This window comes from Mobula birostris, chromosome X (genome assembly GCF_030028105.1).
Source record: "Mobula birostris isolate sMobBir1 chromosome X, sMobBir1.hap1, whole genome shotgun sequence".
NCBI lineage: Eukaryota > Metazoa > Chordata > Chondrichthyes > Myliobatiformes > Myliobatidae > Mobula > Mobula birostris.
The window spans coordinates 67,073,203-67,090,904 of record NC_092402.1 but is presented as its reverse complement, the minus strand read 5'-3'; the positions used below and the strand labels follow the sequence as shown (position 1 = coordinate 67,090,904).

General features: G+C 44.3%; 1 protein-coding gene across 1 annotated transcript; it reads right to left on the bottom strand.

Annotated features, from left to right (window-relative positions):
- Positions 1–800: 800 nt before the first annotated feature.
- wnt10b (wingless-type MMTV integration site family, member 10b) lies at positions 801–16,001 on the bottom strand. The gene is made up of 4 exons (XM_072248829.1): positions 15,937–16,001; positions 15,502–15,764; positions 8,968–9,335; positions 801–1,259 (listed from the first exon to the last, which is right to left on the bottom strand). The coding sequence occupies exons 1-4, from the start codon at positions 15,999–16,001 to the stop codon at positions 801–803; spliced, it is 1,155 nt and encodes a 384-aa protein (XP_072104930.1).
- Between the last annotated feature and the right edge of the window lie 1,701 nt (positions 16,002–17,702).

Genomic DNA, 17,702 nt, shown 5'->3' with positions numbered 1-17,702 from the left:
CATTTAGCTCTTTTTCTGGGTGTCCCGCTGCTTAAGCTACAACATGGTCTCGTACATGGTTGCCTTAGACCTGTTAATGGTGGTTGCCAAAATTTCTGGCTTGACATCAGACTGACATTCCTGAGCTCATCCAGCTAGAAAGCCCACAGGATGCAAACTGATGTTGCCCATTCTATCACTGAAGTGACCTTCAAGGCCAGGGCATCTAGCCTGCAGATACTGCAAACAGGGCAACATGCACAATGGCAGTGCCACGAGGAGCGGGCGCTGATCATTGGAACGTGGAGGGGAGCTTATTACTAGCATCTTGCTAGGCATGTCTCTCGTGGTCAAGAGTGTTGTAGTTTAGCCCCACCTCATTGAAAGCATCAGGTGCAGTTGGACAATCTGTCCAAAGACTGGCAGTTAAAATATGCTACAGGGCACCTCTCAAAGGAATTTTGAAGCATTGTATTCTCTATCTATGTCTATGTCTCCTTCCTTAAGCTAAGCCGGTAAAAGTAAACCTACAGTATTTAAATTGGACTCTGAAAACCTTCTGATAGTTTCCTTTTGTCAGCCAGTTCTTGGAAGGATTGAGTGGTTATTTCAAGTGGAATGGATTGTTATCAAAATGGGCAGTTGCAGTTTTTGGCTACAAGTTTAAACTGATTCCTGTAAACCAATCGGATAAGAATCACTGTTAGAGCAAACATGTTATCCTTAAGTATTCAACCTGTCCATCAAAATAGATAATAAAAGGAGAAAAAAATTTGGTACAAAGATTCCATATGACATTGGAAGGAAATGCATTCCGCTGCTTATTTGCATACACTGACCCACTCATTGACTCTGCATTCATCACACAACACGTAGCAACACCAGTGGAAGCGACAGTTGCACCGCTCACTCCGGCTCTGTTTGAGGATGTTGTGCCCCCTCCCACAGCACAGACTGTCACAGTTATCCATCCCTTGGCTCGTTTTATTGCACACCCTTCCCTGTGTCCCTGGTGAGTCCGTGCCGAGGTCCTTCTCGCAGAAATCAGGGGACTTCTCGAAGTACACCATGTCCTTGTAAATCCGTCTCCTGTTTTGCTTCAGGCTGAACTGGCCTGTGTTTCTATTGTGAGTTTTGATGAAAACGGCGTTCTGGAACCGCTCCTTGAGCACGGCACCGACCTGTCGGAATTCAGGGGTCACCTGCCAGCAGGTCTTAAACTGGCAACTGCCAGAGGTGCCGTGACATTTACACTTGCGTTTCATGTTGTCAATGACCGTCTGAAATTTAGAAGAAAAGCAATCAAACAGAAATACCATAGGAAGCACTGGTGCAATGAATAGAGTGCGAACCCCTCTCCGGCACCCTCTAAACACAACAGCCTAATGGGCTAAGACCTCAGTTAACGGATTACAATTGCTCCCTTTAAATACAAGAACGTCACTGGGAAAATGGAACAACAATAACATGCATTTTATACCTCCCGTAACGAAGTTAAAAACTTTTAAAGATACTTCACATAAGTGTTGACACACAAAATAGTTGGCAAGTTACTTAAGGGGATATGAGAGCAGATGACCACATTTTGAAGAGAAAGGTAGGCTTAAGCAGCATTAAAAAAGAGGAGACAGAAGCAGAAATGTTTTGGGAGGGAATTCAAAAGCTTGGGGCATCAGAAGCTAAAAAAAACAGCCACCAATAGGGGAGGCGATTCAAAGATAATCAAGAAGCCAGAATTAGAGTTGGATAACATCTCAGGGGGTTATGGGACAGTGAGTGCTGGAGAGGTGAGAAATAGGACCTGGTGCACGTTAGAATACAGGCACCCGAGCTTCGGATCGCCTCAGGTTCATGGAAGACACGTGAGAAAGGCTATCCAGCAGAGCACTAGAATAGTCTCAAGCCTAGAGACAAAGTCTAGAAGCAAGAAAATAACCCAAGTACAGGCAATATGAGAAAGGTATGTCCACATCCATAATGAGAAAGGGAGAATGCCTGGCATGTGAACGTAAAGGAACTTGAAAGCCCAGATGACCAGACTCAAGAACAGCTTCTTCCTCACTGCTATCAGACTTCTGAACCAGTCACCTCTTCCATATCCCTTCCCAGTGGTGATGCTACGTTCTCAGGATTTATATTATGTGAAATTCGTTGTTTTGCAGCAAAAACGAAAACACTATAACTTATAAAATAATGCAAATAAAAAAGGTATGACAATAGAGTGTTCATGGGTTCATGGACCATTCAGAAATCTGCTGGTGGAGGGGAAGAAGCTGTTCCTGAATCGTTGAGTGTGGGTCTTCAGGCCATAGTAGCAAGATATAGTACATTGAACTTTCAGACCAATCCATTAACTTAGTGGTCAGGGGAATGAGAGTTTTAATATCAAAACTTTCAATATATCATGAGTGGATTGCTTTGTAATATTTGACACTCTATCGTTCTCACCTTCCAGCACCCTACGTGATGTGTTTGTCATGATAGATATATCTTTCTGTTTGTGCATTATCTGTATTTATTTGCATGGGCTTTCTGCATCACCTATATGGCATTTGATGACTGACAGCTCAGAATCAGAATTAGAATCAGGTTTATTATCACCAGCATGTGATATGAAATTTGTTAACTTAACAGCAGCAGTTCAATGCAATACATAATTTAGTGGAGAAAAAATAATAATAAATAAGATTTTAAAATAAACAAATAAACAAGTAAATCAATTATGTATATTGAATAGATTAAAAATGTGCAAAAGCAGAGATACTCTATATTAAAAAAAGTGAGGTAGTGTTCAAAAATTCAATGTCCATTTAGGGATCGGATGGCAAAGGGGTAAGAAGCTGTTCCTGAATCACTGTGTGTGCCTTCAGCGTCATTATTATCGATGTTTGACTACAGATGTCATCTGGTTTAGTGAGTATTTTAAAATTTTTTTCAGTTGCCTTTCTGTCTATATGTGCATATGTGGTTTATTTTCTTGCTGATGTGCATTTGAAAGCTTACTTTGATTTGGTTCTTCTGGTGGCATGTGTTGCTGACTGATCATTATATAAAATCTATTTCCACCAGACAACCCCCTGTTCATCTGCTGCTCATCTGTAGCTTTGTGTGACTGTAAGGGTTGACTATTTCAATGCTCTCCAGAACCAGCACAACATCCTTCACAACCTGAGTTTTCCCCAAACTCTGCTGCCCATTTCCTGTCACAAACTGAGTTCTGCTCAATTGCCTTGAATGGGTGTGTCTTGCTGATCTAAACAGTTTTCCCATTCTTGTTAGCTTCAGTTTTTAAATCCCTCCATTTTCCTCTCCTGTGTCCTCTTCCTGTGCTCCAGAGGGAGCAGACTTAATAGGTCAAATGGCTTAATTCTGCTCCTATGTCTTGTGGTCTTCCAGCGTTACAGCCCTTGTACTCCTCAGATCTGGCCTCTTGCACACACCCACATTCATTTGCTCACTGTTGGTGGCTGTGCCTTTAGCTCCAGGCTCCAGGTTCTGAAATTCCTTCCCAAAATCTCTCCTTCACAAAGTCATTCATCACAGAAACTGGCCCTTCAGCCCATTGAGTGTGTGCTGACCATGAAGCACCCATATAGTAATCCCACTTTGCTCTCCCCACATTATTATCAAATCCCCCCAGATTCTGCTACCCACTGACACACTAGGGGCAAGTTACAGCAGCCAATTAATCTAGCAACCCACAGACCTTTGAGATGTGGGAGGGCACTGGAATTGTGATGGAGAAAGGGATTGAGGCCCAGTTGGTAGTGGGAGTATTGATACACTTAGGGGGAGACTTGACAAGGAGAGGGGGAAAAAGAACAGAGGTTCGTGCTCATAGATTTGGATGTTGCCAAATAGAAGGAGGTTGCATTGGTGCATAAGCGGATGGCCTGGTTCTGTGCACAAATGTCAGCAAAGAAATGACTAGGCACATAACAATCTTCCAAGCTCAACACTAGTTCAGGACTTTCAGATCACAGTACTCCATGCCTAGATGTATATTTTGTCCTTTTCAACAAAACATCAATACACTCAAAATTAATCAGACTTTTGTAGAAAGAACTAGATAGAATGAATATAAAAGACTTATTCTCATCAGCAGAGGGATCCAAAGTTAGGAGGTATAAGTTTAGAGTAACTGGCAGAAATAGTGGGAAGCTGAGTTGGGACACATTATTGAAAAGAGTGATGGAGGCAGAAACTACGGACATACTTAAAACAGTATATTAATCTTTATAACTCTTCTTCAACCAGCACAGACTCACTGATCAAATAACTTACTTCTCTGTGTGATAATTTCTCTATATGCAAATCATACAATAATTTTGACATACTTTGAGTGAATGAATCATAAATTGCAATGAATTGTAGGGAGAATTATCAGATGAGAGGGGTATGGAGGGCTATAGTCCAGGTACAGGTCAATGGGACTAGGCAGAATAACAGTTCAGCACAGACTAGATGGGATGAAGGGCCTTTTTCTGTACTGTAGTGTTCTATGACTCTAGATGGTAATCTAAACAGCTTTATGAGTATGTTACTGATTATTTTATATATATATAAAAAGAATAGTGAAATGGACCATCAATTGACATTGCACTTAAATAATCTGTAAATGACATGAAAACACATGAATTAGCTGAAGTGAAGCTTGTTACCAGATGTACAAATGTTATTTATTTTTGCTCTCAAAAGACCAAACTGAAGAATCCACGTCAAACTATTTTCTTCAGGAGGTGATTACCATTTCGGTTTGCGATTGTAGAGGTTATTTGCAAAGTGACACAGTGGTGCCGCCTCACAGTTCCAATAATGCAGGTTCGACCCTGACCTCCAGCGCTGTTTATGTAGAGTTTGCACCTTGTCCCTGTGACCACAGTGGATTCCCAATTTCCTCCCAAATCCCAATGATGTGCAGGGTTTTGGGTTAATTGGCTGCTGCTAATTACCTATAGTGTAGATGGTTGGTGGGAGATTTAGCAGGATGTTCTGTGGCATGTGTGACAGGAATGGATTACAGAGAAACAAGTTAGGGATTGGGATTGCTCTGAGAGCCACCATAGATTCAACAGTCTAAATGACTTCCTTCAATATTATAAGGAAATATGTGTATACAGTCAGGCCCCATTGCAAAACATTTAAATCATACTTCATTGGTACTCACTTACGTGAGTCTTACCAGCAATAAGGGCTATTATTTCAGTTCTTCTGTCATACTGTGAAATTGCGTTCTGCATAGTTGAGAACGCAACATCACATGAAGCAAGTAAAACTACATTAGAAAGAGCTTGTGGTTTCTTTGAAGTTTACAGGTCAATGGCCTCTGCAGTATGAATCCATAACTAGGTTGTTTCAGAACTGAGTGATTGTAAGCTATGTAGAAGCAATAAAGGAAGATTTGAAACAACTAAGTATAGATTTCTGCCAAGCGCTGTCTCATTAGCAGGGTCTGATAGTCCATAGACAGCTTCAAGTGAATCAGAGGACATTGTCAAGGTGTGTGATAAAGGCATGCACCCTGTGCCCTCTTTCAGCAGCCTACAAGGGTGTAGCTAACAAGACAGACAAGCTCATCAAATGGATGGCAGTAAATGATACCAACAACTGAAAAAGTGTATTAATGAAGCAACCAGTATCTTGCAGTGCCTGCTGGTTGAAAAAGATTGTGCAAACCAATTGACACCAGGTGACCAAAGCAAATGCTTACCTGAGCAGGGCTGGCCTTGTGTCCATATTGCAGATATTCTTGTGGATAGTGTGGAGGGTTGTTGTAGGTTGCGGCAGGACATGGACAAGTTGCAGAGCTGGGTTGAGAAGTGGCAAATTGAATTCAACCCAGAAAAGTGTGAAGCAATTCATTTTGGAAGGTTGAATTTGAAGGCAGAATACAAGGTTAATGACAGGATTCTTAGCAGAGTGGAAGAACAGGGGGATCTCGGGGTCCATGCCCATAGATCCCTAAAAATTGCCACACAAGTTGATAGGATTGTTAAGAAGGTGTGTGGGGTGTTGGCCTTCATTAGTTGGGGGGACTGAGTTCAATAGCCATGAGGTAATGTTGCATCTCTATAAAAACTTTGTTCAGTTTTGGTCACCTCATTATAGGAAGGATGTGGAAGCTTTAGAGAGGGTGCAGAGGAGAATTACCAGGATGCTGTCTGGACTGGAGGGCATGTCTTATGGTTGAAGGAGTTCTTTGGAGAAAAGGAGGATGAGAAGAAACTTGATAGAGGTGTACAAGATGATAAGAGACATAGGTAGAATGTATTGCCAGAGACCTTTTCCCAGAGCAGCGATGACTAATAAAAGGGGACAGAGCTTTAAGGTGATTGGAAGAAAATATAAGGGGATGTCAGAGATCAGTTCTTTACACAGAGAGTGATGAGAAAGAGTGGTGGATGTGTGGGGCACCTGTCAGAGATGGTGGTAGAGGCAAATACATAAGGGGCATTTAAGAAACTCTTAGATAAGCACAAGGATAGTAGAAAAATAGAGGGCTATGTAGGTGGGGAGGATTAATTTGGTCTTGGAGTAGATTAAAGGCTAGCACAGCATCATGGGCTGAAGGGACTCTGTGTGTAATGTTCTATATTTTATTCCATTCCTTCACCGATTTGGTGGAAAATAGCTATTTTTTTTTACCTTATTGGCTTAATTTAAACTAATAACTGCTTTGGTGAGTTTTCATGCAGATTGTTAGTTCAATTCTGTGTACTTTGCTATATTAAAATTAGGTGGATAGACCTGGCATCCTTACCTCTACTCATCTAATCATGTGCATTACCTTGAAACACTGATCATAGATCTTCTGAATAACATGAACTCTGCAGCGATCAGAACATGAAATGCAGTCAATTGGCTGGATCAGAATGTGTTGACTGACTAGAAATCCCAAAGCAATTTTTAAACTTGTACCCACTCTTAGTACATTTTTGATTTACACCTGTGAACGAGTTAGTTTTGCTGCCTCAATCACAGCACAAGTTAACAGCAGACATTTTGCCTCCATGAAGGTGCCACAACATGGCACCCACATCTGGGATAAGTCAAGACTCACCTCACAGCAGTTGTTCAGTGCCTAGCATGAAGCAATGCCAACAGAGGCAGGCATCAATAACAAAATTCACTGTTGCATTCAGTGCATCAGCTCAGCCTTTGGTCATCTGGAGGAAAAGAGTGTTTGCAGATCAAGGCCCTGAACCTAGCACAATATCTTATGGTCTACCAGTAAGCTGTGATCTCTACCCTTGAGTCATGGATTATCTACAGTAGTCACAATAAACTAGAGCTATTGTGTACTCTGTCTCTGCAAATCCGCCAAATCCATTAGCAGAATGAGGGAACCAACAGCAGTGTCCTTTCCCTAGCCAATATCCCCAGCAAGAAAGCCTAAATTATACTAAGTTGGCCGCATTAGGCAGGCCACATCATTTGCATGCAGCTCACCTGACTCCTGAGACACACTCTTCTTCAATCTCTACCATGGAAAGAGACCGCCAAGTGGACAAAGTTCCCGAAGCCTCCTTGCAAAAGTCCAACACTCCCCACCAACTTGTGGGAATACCTGACCCATGATTCCTCAAATGTGGAGAAGGAGCTCCCAGATTGGCTCGGAGAACTTTGTCCATTTGTCACGAGCACACAGGAGCCCAGCATAAACAATGCAAGGAGTATACTCCCTCACAAGCTATTGACACCCACTCCTGTCACCCATCTCCTGCCCCACTTGTGGAAGAGTCTGCAGGTTCCACATTGGCCTCCCCAGTCACCTCCGAGCCCATAGCGCAAGTAAGTCATCTTCAATCCTGAGGGACTACCCAAGAGAAATCCAGCATCCAACAACTGCACTGAAATAGAAGTTATCTAAACAGAATAACTATAATTTTACAATCCTGTCCTGATGTATTACATCCCCAGTCCCGAAGAAGGGTCTCAATCGGAAACCTCGACTGTTTGTCCTTTTCCCTAGACGCCGCCTGACCTGCTGAGTTCCTCCAGCATTTTGTGTGTGTGGCTTTGGATTTCCAGCACCTGCAGAATCTCTTGTGTTTATAATTTTACATTATTTTTGAAACGACAAAGTCCCCCAGCATTAATCCAGCAGGAATAAGATTTATTTGTCACATACAGTGAAGTGCACCGTTTGCATCAACAACCATCCAGCATCAACATAGCATGCCCACAGCTTACTAATCCATACATCTTTGGAAAGTGGGAGGAATCCCAGTTGGTCATGGGGAGAACGTGCAAGCTCCTTACAGACAGCAATGAGAATTGAACCCCAATCTTACAGCTGGCATTGCTAAGTGAAGCGCTAACCATTACACTATTGTGCATTTTTAGCGCTGCTAATGCACATTTTAGCGCCAGGAGCATATACGTTAATGCAGTTAAGCTGTGGTATAGACAAGCTCCTGCCCCTGCTCGTTTTCCATTCCGACAGGTTGCTGCCATCTATTTATTGCATCCCCTGAACAGAAAGGCTTGTTTGACTTTTTCCAGAGTGTAGTTAAGGGTCTGGAGCCACATGTAATCAAGAGCAAGGAAGGACAGCAGGCATACTCCCCTAAAGAACATTCCCAAAACAAACAGTCATTTCATGGCCACCATTAACCAACTTTGTTATTCCACATTTACCTAAGTAATTGAATTTAAATTCCTCAGCAAGCAATGGTGAGACCTGAATTCAATGCCTACAGGAAAATCACCCATACTTCTGGATACTTATCAAGTAACAACCACTTTGCCACCATATACCCATTTAATTGAGAGGTGAGTTATTCATTTTACACTTCAGAGGGTAGTTGACTGAATGGTTGAGATGGAGGTTCCAGCAGATTTGTGGCTTCTACCAGGATATTGCTGTTACACACATATCTTCCTGTCACAGCTCAAAACACTGAGGATCCATTTTGTAGACATTCAACATTTTTTTGGGTTAAAGCATTGAGTAGCCAGTGCATGTATTCACCATGGGTGGCTTACCTGCCTTCCCAATTTGTTATTGTGGAGTCTCATTCTCCCATGAATGTCCCTCGATGTCTCTCGTGAGTCCAGAAAATCCCTGGAAAATTTCTCCGCAAACTCGATGTCATGGTTGCAGTCACCCCATTCCCACGAGTCCTGGATCCTAGAGAAAAGTCCCTCAGGCTTAGGAACAGAGACGGGGAGCCCCTGGGTCAAGGCCTGCACCCGAAGCTGGTAGAGTTTGAATCTCAAGTTCTGGTCATCTCCTCCTCTCTGCTTCCGGTCACATCCGCAGCCATTCAGCTTCCCCAGGCTGCAGGCAGTGGCTACTGAGTGGGTGACCCCAGCAGCCAACAGGGAGAACATGAAGGCACTTTCACGGAACCCTGCATGGACAACAATAAGGTGGGAGTTGAAAGAGGGCTACTAAGAAATGTGCACAGAAACTCATCTTACAGACAGTTAATGCTTAGCAACTTCCAATAATGGAGCATTTGGCTCTCAGCCTGCTTGGCACAGACAGTTCTCACTGCGACCTGATTGCCTTAAATGTCTCTTAAAGTTTGACGACCTCATCAATTCATAATTTATTGGTGTCTTTTTAAAGTGTTACTCCTGAATCTATAGAGTCTCCTGGAATCTTGCTAGCTGAGTTGGACTTGGCATTGTGAGGTCTAGATGGGCTCTGGCCTGCTGGGGGTGTATAGAACTGCCAGAATCAATAGATCATAGAAGAGGGGGAGAGAGAGAGAGAGCTCAGAAATTGGTGTATGAGCTCATCCTTGAATGAGCATTACAAGATTCTGTCCAATAGAATAGATTTTACTTTGGTGCAGGTGATCTACCTGGACCAGAACTGCACCATACCCAGTAAAAGGTCCTCTGTTCAGGAATACCTGTTATGAGGGGGCATTGGGAGTGGACCCAAATGCAAGACACAGACACTGAAGTACTAGGGACAGGACAAGGTTTATCCAGAATGCAAGGCAAGTCAGGAAGAAACGACACTGGACATGGACACAGGCCCTGGATGAGACAAGGACACCGGGCCTGGGCTAGGACTAAGACTAGGAAAGCGTGACCGGGACAAGGAACTTGGAACTAGGAGCCTGGACAAGGACTCCGAGCCAGAGACTGGACATGGACCCGGAACCTGGGTCTTGACTCAGGCTCGGACCCTGGATCTAGGTGAGGACAGGACATGGCTACAGGACTGGACAAGGGAACTCCAGTGCCCGGCCGGGCGAGGCTCTTGGACTTGGCTTGATTAGGTTCTTGGGTACAGAGCCGAGACTCCTTCTTGGAGCACAGGGCCGGGATGACTGCCGAGGATTTGGATGGGGATGATCCAGCACAGGACGAGGAATCTCCAGCACTGGGCTGGATGAGGACACGAAGCCTTGACTTGGACAGGACTGGAACGCGGTGCCTGGAACTTGGAACACAGGAACACAGAACCGGGACCCCTCCTTGGGAACAGGACTTAGGGCTGGGGCTTCACACAGAGTCGTTACCCCTCCTAGGGAGAAGGACCTAGGGCTGGGACTCTTCTTTGACATGGACACTAAACATGGGGACACAAAGAGATAGTTCCAAACTCAACGATAGATAGTTCCTTATCTTGGCGTGGCAAGGCTCCAGTCTCACTCCAGCAGTTGAACTTGACAGGGATGCAGGCGAGGTTTCAGAAGGAAGGAGAAGGGAACAGTCCAGCAAAAGAAGCTGTCTGTGTTTGTGTTGTCTGTCTGTGTAGCAAAAGAAGCTGCATCCCGAAGCCATTTATGTAGCCAGCCCAAAACGAGAATCAGGTGCCTCAATTAAGGCACCCAATGGAACAAGGGAAAACAGGAAAACCCGGAATAAGGATCAATGAACTGGACTGTGAACCGGAATGCGGACTTCACGGACCGGACCATGATAATACCATCACCCGTGGACAAGATGGGCAGGCAGAGAGGACACCTGCACGGTCAGTTTGGGATAGGATATGGCCTCTGACAAAATACTGCACCTAGACATGATGGACGTAAATCAGGAAATGATGGAAATATGCAACAGGGGTCATCTAGAGAGAGAAAAAGAGTTAATATTTGAGGCCATTTTCTATTTTTATAGGAAGGACATTACTGCACTGGAGAGGGTACAGAGGAGATTCACCAGGATGTTGCCAGGGAAGGAGGGTTGCAGTTATGAGGAGAGACTGGAGGGGTTGGTTCTGCAAGAGTATGGTTTGGAATAGCCAGGGCATACACTAAGTATTGAGTGGAGCAAATAACTGAGGTGAAGTAGAAAGTAAGATCATGGAAGTGGTGCCCCCTCTTAATTGCAGGAAAGAACTTGGGGACAGGTGTGAAGTATGTTTGGAGGCTCAGGTGTCACTCTGCAGTGCCACCGCCTTCTGAGCAATTTCAATTTGCCCACAGCCGAACGTCCAAGGACGGACAGGGTCCAAGGTCATCGCTGAAGGTCAGTGCATTCACCAAAATGATTCCATGAGGAAAGGCTGTAGCTTATGGCCCTCTCACCATTGCACATTGAGAGGATGCAAACTGTGTCACAACCCCTTGAATATGTTGCATGGAATCTATTTAAAAGGAAAATGAATAAATCTTGTAAGGAAATGGAATAATATGCTTGGACTATTGATAATGACACATACATTTTCAGAACTATATATTTGCAAATTTTAAGAATAAATCATACTTTTGTAGAAAAAGAGTTACTTCAGAATCTTAACCAGTTGTAAAGTAGCACAAAGTTCACAGCAAATATCAAATATTGTCTGAATTACATCCTAGCTCCATTTTCCTGCTGCCTTGGTTCTTTCTGCATTAACACTCATGCCTATCAATCTCAGTTCTAAAGCTTCCCATTGTCTTCCAGCATCCACCAGAATTGGGTAAGTATTCTACATTTTCATAGCTGTCTGTGTGAGGAAATGCTGCCCAAGAGCAGTCCTGAATGACGGGCCTCTAATTGATGCCCCTTGTCTTGGACACCCCCTCCAGAGGGTGAGGTTCCTGTCTATCTAACTAGCTCCTGAATTAGATCAGCCCTTAATCTTCTGCAGTTAAAGGCCATGGGATCTGTCCCAGCCACCTTGTTAAACGTTGGTTTATCACTTAGATTATCACAAGGCGGGGCACTGCACCACCATCATCGTGTCTGTAACCAACACTCAGAATTTATGAACCTGCCCACATAACTTCACCACTCGGTATGCCAGTTCATTAATTCATCCAACTGATCAAGCTGCTAAAGGCTAGTAACTCTTTCCTAAAATATATTGCTCTTGGCTTCATGAAAGCGGCAGTTTGGTTGGTATCTAACTACAGCGTTATATAACTGAAACATAACTTCACCACTCGGTATGCCAGTTTCATGGGATAATATGAGACTATTTAACGATTCTGTTTCAGTTCATCAAATTTTAGTAACGGGCTCCTCGTTTCCTCTTTAAGCCCCAGCTTGTACTATTCAGAACATACTCGGATCTCTCCATGTGGATGGCAGCACGAATTGAACCTCCAGTGTCCCTGCCACTTCCCACGAAAAGCAAGCTAGGAGACAGGGAGGGGAAGAACCACGTGGAACAGCAACACAGATAAATGTAATTAGAACACATGGCCTGAACTGGCAACAGCGATTCATCCCGTCCCTGACTAACATAGCATTTGGCCTGAGTTAATTGCAGATGTTTATGTGATGCTGAGTTGGGGGTCATTACGTGCTGCACAGAATCAGCCACAGCGTACATTCAAGCCCCAACCGAACCTGGAGCCCCACGCACATCTGCAATTCATCCCAAACATCTGTTACTTTGTGTATTTTTATTATGCAAACGACCTCCCTCTCTCCAGCCCCTGTTCTCTTTTCTAAATGTCCAGCGTAGAATCAAAGCGGCCATGAATTGAGATTGGGGTACGCAGTTACAGGAATAGAATCTAGATTTTGAAGCGATGTTGTGGAATAACGTGCGTGTAAAGATCACAGCCCCTTCAAATGGACCGCTTTGACAAGCCGGTTCCCATTAAACAGTTGATAGCATCTATATTGAAACGCTACTTCTGAAATGCATCGCACGTTTATTTGAATCATTTGCTTATCTAGAAGCATAAAAGCAACGTTAAATGTTTACGGAACAAAAGTACCATTAATTTGAAAATATCATGGGATATATATTATTGACAAGTGACAATGCCGTTAATAGGTGAAATCCATAGTGTGATGCCGCTGTGTTGATAAGGAGAATTAGGAAAAGAAGATTGCAGAATCCGGGTAATTCAGGACCATCAACCCCCACCCCCAGACATTTGCGATCAATTAAATGCACTGCGGGCAATCTTATCTTTCACTTAGTATTTCGATTGAGGGATAAATATTGTTCGTCTCCCCTCATGGTTCAGAATGGGTGCCGTGGGATCTTTCCCATCCACCTGATTAAACGTTAGTTTTCAGCCCCACTAAGATCACCCCAAGGTGGAACACCCAATCAGCAACGCCGTGTCCGTAAATTAACACATGCCGGACAATAAACCTGATACTGATTCTGATTTCTCAAAAAGTAGGTGCGACAGTTAATCTGTTAATTTGGCCTGTATAATCGGATGCTGCGCTATTTCCATTACCTGCTCCCCCCCCCCCACCCACCCCGTCTCTCCCTCATCATTCGCTACAAAGTGTTTCAATAGAAGGATGTAACACAGTACGAAAACCGCTGATGTGAACACCCCGTGGCCAAGTACAGCTCAAACTACTGCCCGCGCTTGGCCGTTTTCTTGGTGTTAATTAGAACACTATTTACACAATTAACCAGATCGAGAACCCCAGAGGAACTCAACCGCCCATTAGAGTTCCAACCTGTAAGTCCTAAAGAGCGAGATGCGCAGTCTAAATTCGATCTAGGATAAGTTTTAAATATAAACGCACGGCGCTTTGTTTTTAAGAAGTGGTTCAGTTTGCCTGCGAAATAAATCAAACACTGTCGTTAGTAAGCGATAAAACCAGATTGAGATACCAATTAGTGGTGCACAGGTGATTTGTGTAGAGAGAGAGAGAGAGAGAGAGAGAGAGAGAGAGAGAGAGAGAGAGTGAGAGTGTGTGTGTGTGTGTGTGTGTGTGTCTTGGTGAAGAACGAATGAGCGAGTCCTCATCCATTGTCCTCGCAGTGGCTAAGATTCTGATCACTGATGAGGTTTCGTTAATATTCGGGATGTGGGGTTTAAGATTTAGAAACTGCATCACCCGTAATTTCTGGGACTCTGCCCTCCGAAAAACGTAATGATGTCAGGTCATAAACTGTAACAGAATGGCCTGTGTTTCTATAGCGCCTTCTCACACCTCTTTAAAGCGCCTTACAGCCAGTATTAATATGGGAAAATTGGCTGCCACTTGTCCCAAATTACGACGCGTTGTTGTAATGTGGGAAACGTGGCAGCCAATTTGCCCACAGCAAAATACCACAAGCAACAATGTACGTGTGAACAGATCGTCAGTTTTAGAGATGTTAGTTGAGAGGATTAAATATAGGCCAGGGCACCATCCCTCAAAATATTTCCAGGGAAGCTGTTGTATCCACCCGATGGAGCAGCCGGAAGAGGTCACCTGTGCACTTCGCAGCACTCCCTCAGCATCCAACAGGAGTGCGGGCCGAGATTTGGGGCCTGATGTCTCTACACTGGGGTGTGAAAGGGGACAGTTCTACCTAGTAAGCTACGGACAGCGCTACAGCATGAAACCGTGAAGTGTGAGGATGCCTTGAATCTCAGTGTGGAATTTGTATTTTCTGTTAGAAGAGCGACGTTCAGAGAACAGCTCTCCCTTCAGCAACAAACTCACGTCAAGTAGAATTTGGCATGTCACCATATTTTGTTTCTACACGCACTCACACAGACGCGCACTCATTTCATGCTCATTTCACACATACATACATACATACATACATACAGATAGACACGCGCGCGCGCACGTTTGTGTGAAAACTCGCTAAAGAAGGTCACCAAAGTTCTCGGAGCTATGGGCCAGTCCAGTCTGCTTCAGTCTCTCACCTGGGATTGTCAGCACAAATCCTTGGCGAGTGAGCCTTGCAAGTATCAACGGTACATTAACGACACTCTCCAGCAATAGAGAGCGGTGCCACCACGTTTTCATCGAAAAGGTGAAAGCAACGTGTGTGTGTGTGTGTTGTGTGGGGGGGGGGAGGGGGTAACTCGAAATGGAAATCACACCGCCCATCTCCCTCAAGTCTATACATCTCTTGTACATATATCTTGACTGACCCTTTCCCATTTCTAATCCTAAATTCCATCCTGCCTCATTCTCTCCGTCGCTTTGCTGCTTACCTAGGGTGTTAGAAGGTTGCAATTTTCTATTCATTTTTTCTTACCTAAATTTACCTACCTATTCTATCCACCTTCCCTTTGCACCTGAGCACTCACTGCCCAAACACGTTTCAGGGAAAATCCCTCTGGATCAGACATGCGCCTCCCTTGTTAACCCTTGCAACCCCATAACGGCGTGCAGCCTGAGGCAAAGAATCAAAACGTCCTGTACCTCTGTTCAGGATGACGGTGTCCTGCAGGATTTTGCCACCGTTTTCCAGGGTCGAACAGTTCCACCTCTGATCCCAGAGCTGATGTTGGCATTCGTGAATAGCGATCTGAATACCTTGAACCGCAGCCGCCGTGACATCAGGGCTCCTCACACACAAACCCATCTGGCGTCTGCTCAGTCCCGGCAGGGTCAGACAGACCGTGTTGGCAGTCAGGATCGGGTCTGCAGGTATCTTCAGTCCCAGAATCTCATTCCCAGCCACACTACACCGGAGAGAAATGACCAAACAAAAAACATGTTTACGAACATACATGTTAGCCAAAAGAAAGAGTAAACGCGTTTTATAACTGTACTTTTCTTCTTTAATATTTCAATTAAAGAGGACAATTTTTAAACTAGGCACAATGATAAGCAGCCACGCTAATCATTTCTTACCGACAGACGGTGAGTGAGATGGTGAGAAGCAGAGTTGCGTGTCCTGAGGTTGGGAAAACTGCCATGGCAGGGAATTAAATCGGTCAAATAGATCGGTCCTTTGCAAAGGACTATTGGGAACCACACGGGAATAGACTTTACAAACCAGGTCTGGCAGCGAGAGTATCAGGATAATTACAATCTCCTCCTCAGTGTCATGTTTCATTTCCTCGCTCAGCTGTTCTGTGTAGCCGCTAGATTGAGTCAGTCAGGGTTTTAAAAGTCACGGGACGAAAAAAAAATCCCAACTCAGTTCAAAGGCAGATTGAACGGAGATAGATCAGTCAGTCTTATTTTGCCAGATCACTGACGCTATCTCTGTCACTCTCTATCTCCCTCTATCTTTATACTGTATTTCAATCGTTCCCTCCCTCACCCTCTTTCCTCTCTCCTCCTCTGTCTCTCTCTCCCACCCACACACTTCCTCCTTCTCCCCCTCCCAGCTCTCATCCATTCTCCTTCAAACTCTCCTGCTCTCCATCACTCCCTCAATCTCTCTCCCACCCTGCCTCTCTCTTCCTCTTTCATCTCCCGTCACCTCCCCTCTTCTCTCCTGCTTCTAATGCAGGTAGATTAAACAAATCGCAACATTAAAATGAATACTTTGATCTTTATTGCCCGATCATGAATGTTCGGGCAATCTTTGAAAAGAAAAAGTTATTTGAAGTGCGACCGATGGGAGGAAGTGAACAGGTTCGCCAAGTGATGCTCTCTCTCTCTCTCTCTCACTCACTGTCTCCCACACCCCGCTCTCTCTCTCCTTCTGTCACTCTCTCTCGCTCATTCACTGTGCCTTTCTCATTTCTCTCTCTCGCCATTACATTTCCGCCAGTTTGTTTCTTGTTCTCCCGCTGTCCCGTTTAATATAAAAAGGACAATTACAGACAAATTCAAGTTAAACCAATTTACGTACAAAATCCAGTCGATTAAAATATTCCTTGAAAATCCGCCTTTGACTTTCAAAGCAGCTATTACAGTAATTAACATACACCACACATTGGAAGCTATCCGCAAACAATCCAAGAATCCCGAATATAGTGTGCTTTGGACTTGGGTTTACCCCCATTTCGTTCCCTTTGTATAGATTCCATTATTTACGTTATTTAAGATGCAGCATGTTTCAAAACACATAAAAACACACACACTGGACACCTATTGCTTTCTTGACAGCCACTGCAAATCAAAGCAATTCATTACACGTGAAGCCCTTGGAGACCTTTCTGAGAGAGGCGCCGCACCCATGCAAGTCTTTTTATGTCAACCCAGAGGAGCTGGGAATGAACAATCGCGGTGCTAGCTAAGGTCAGTCAGCTCAAGAATGGGAAGGTGGAGGTGGCTCAAATAGTCGGGGTTCTGCCGCGAGAAGTAACGACGTCCTCCCAGCACCTGCTGCCGAGGATGCGGTCAGAGTAGAATGGCGGGGCCACTCACGCGAAACAATCTCCACTGCTTTACTCCCGACCGGCACCCCTACTCGCCAACAAACAGCTATTGCAAGCTTTCTGTCCTTCTTTCGCTAAATTGTCTTCATGTTGTGCAGGTACGGAGATTGCCGCTGACTCCGGTAAGACAGATGATATATGCTTGTGCATTGTGCAAAGGTCAGGGAGTCCCACTTTTCTTCCCCTTCAGTCTGAAACGACAACTCTATTATTGCCTTCATATTTTGAGGCAGCTCGGTACTATTTGTCGGACGAGTCGAAACTGCACTTGGCTTATCTCACACA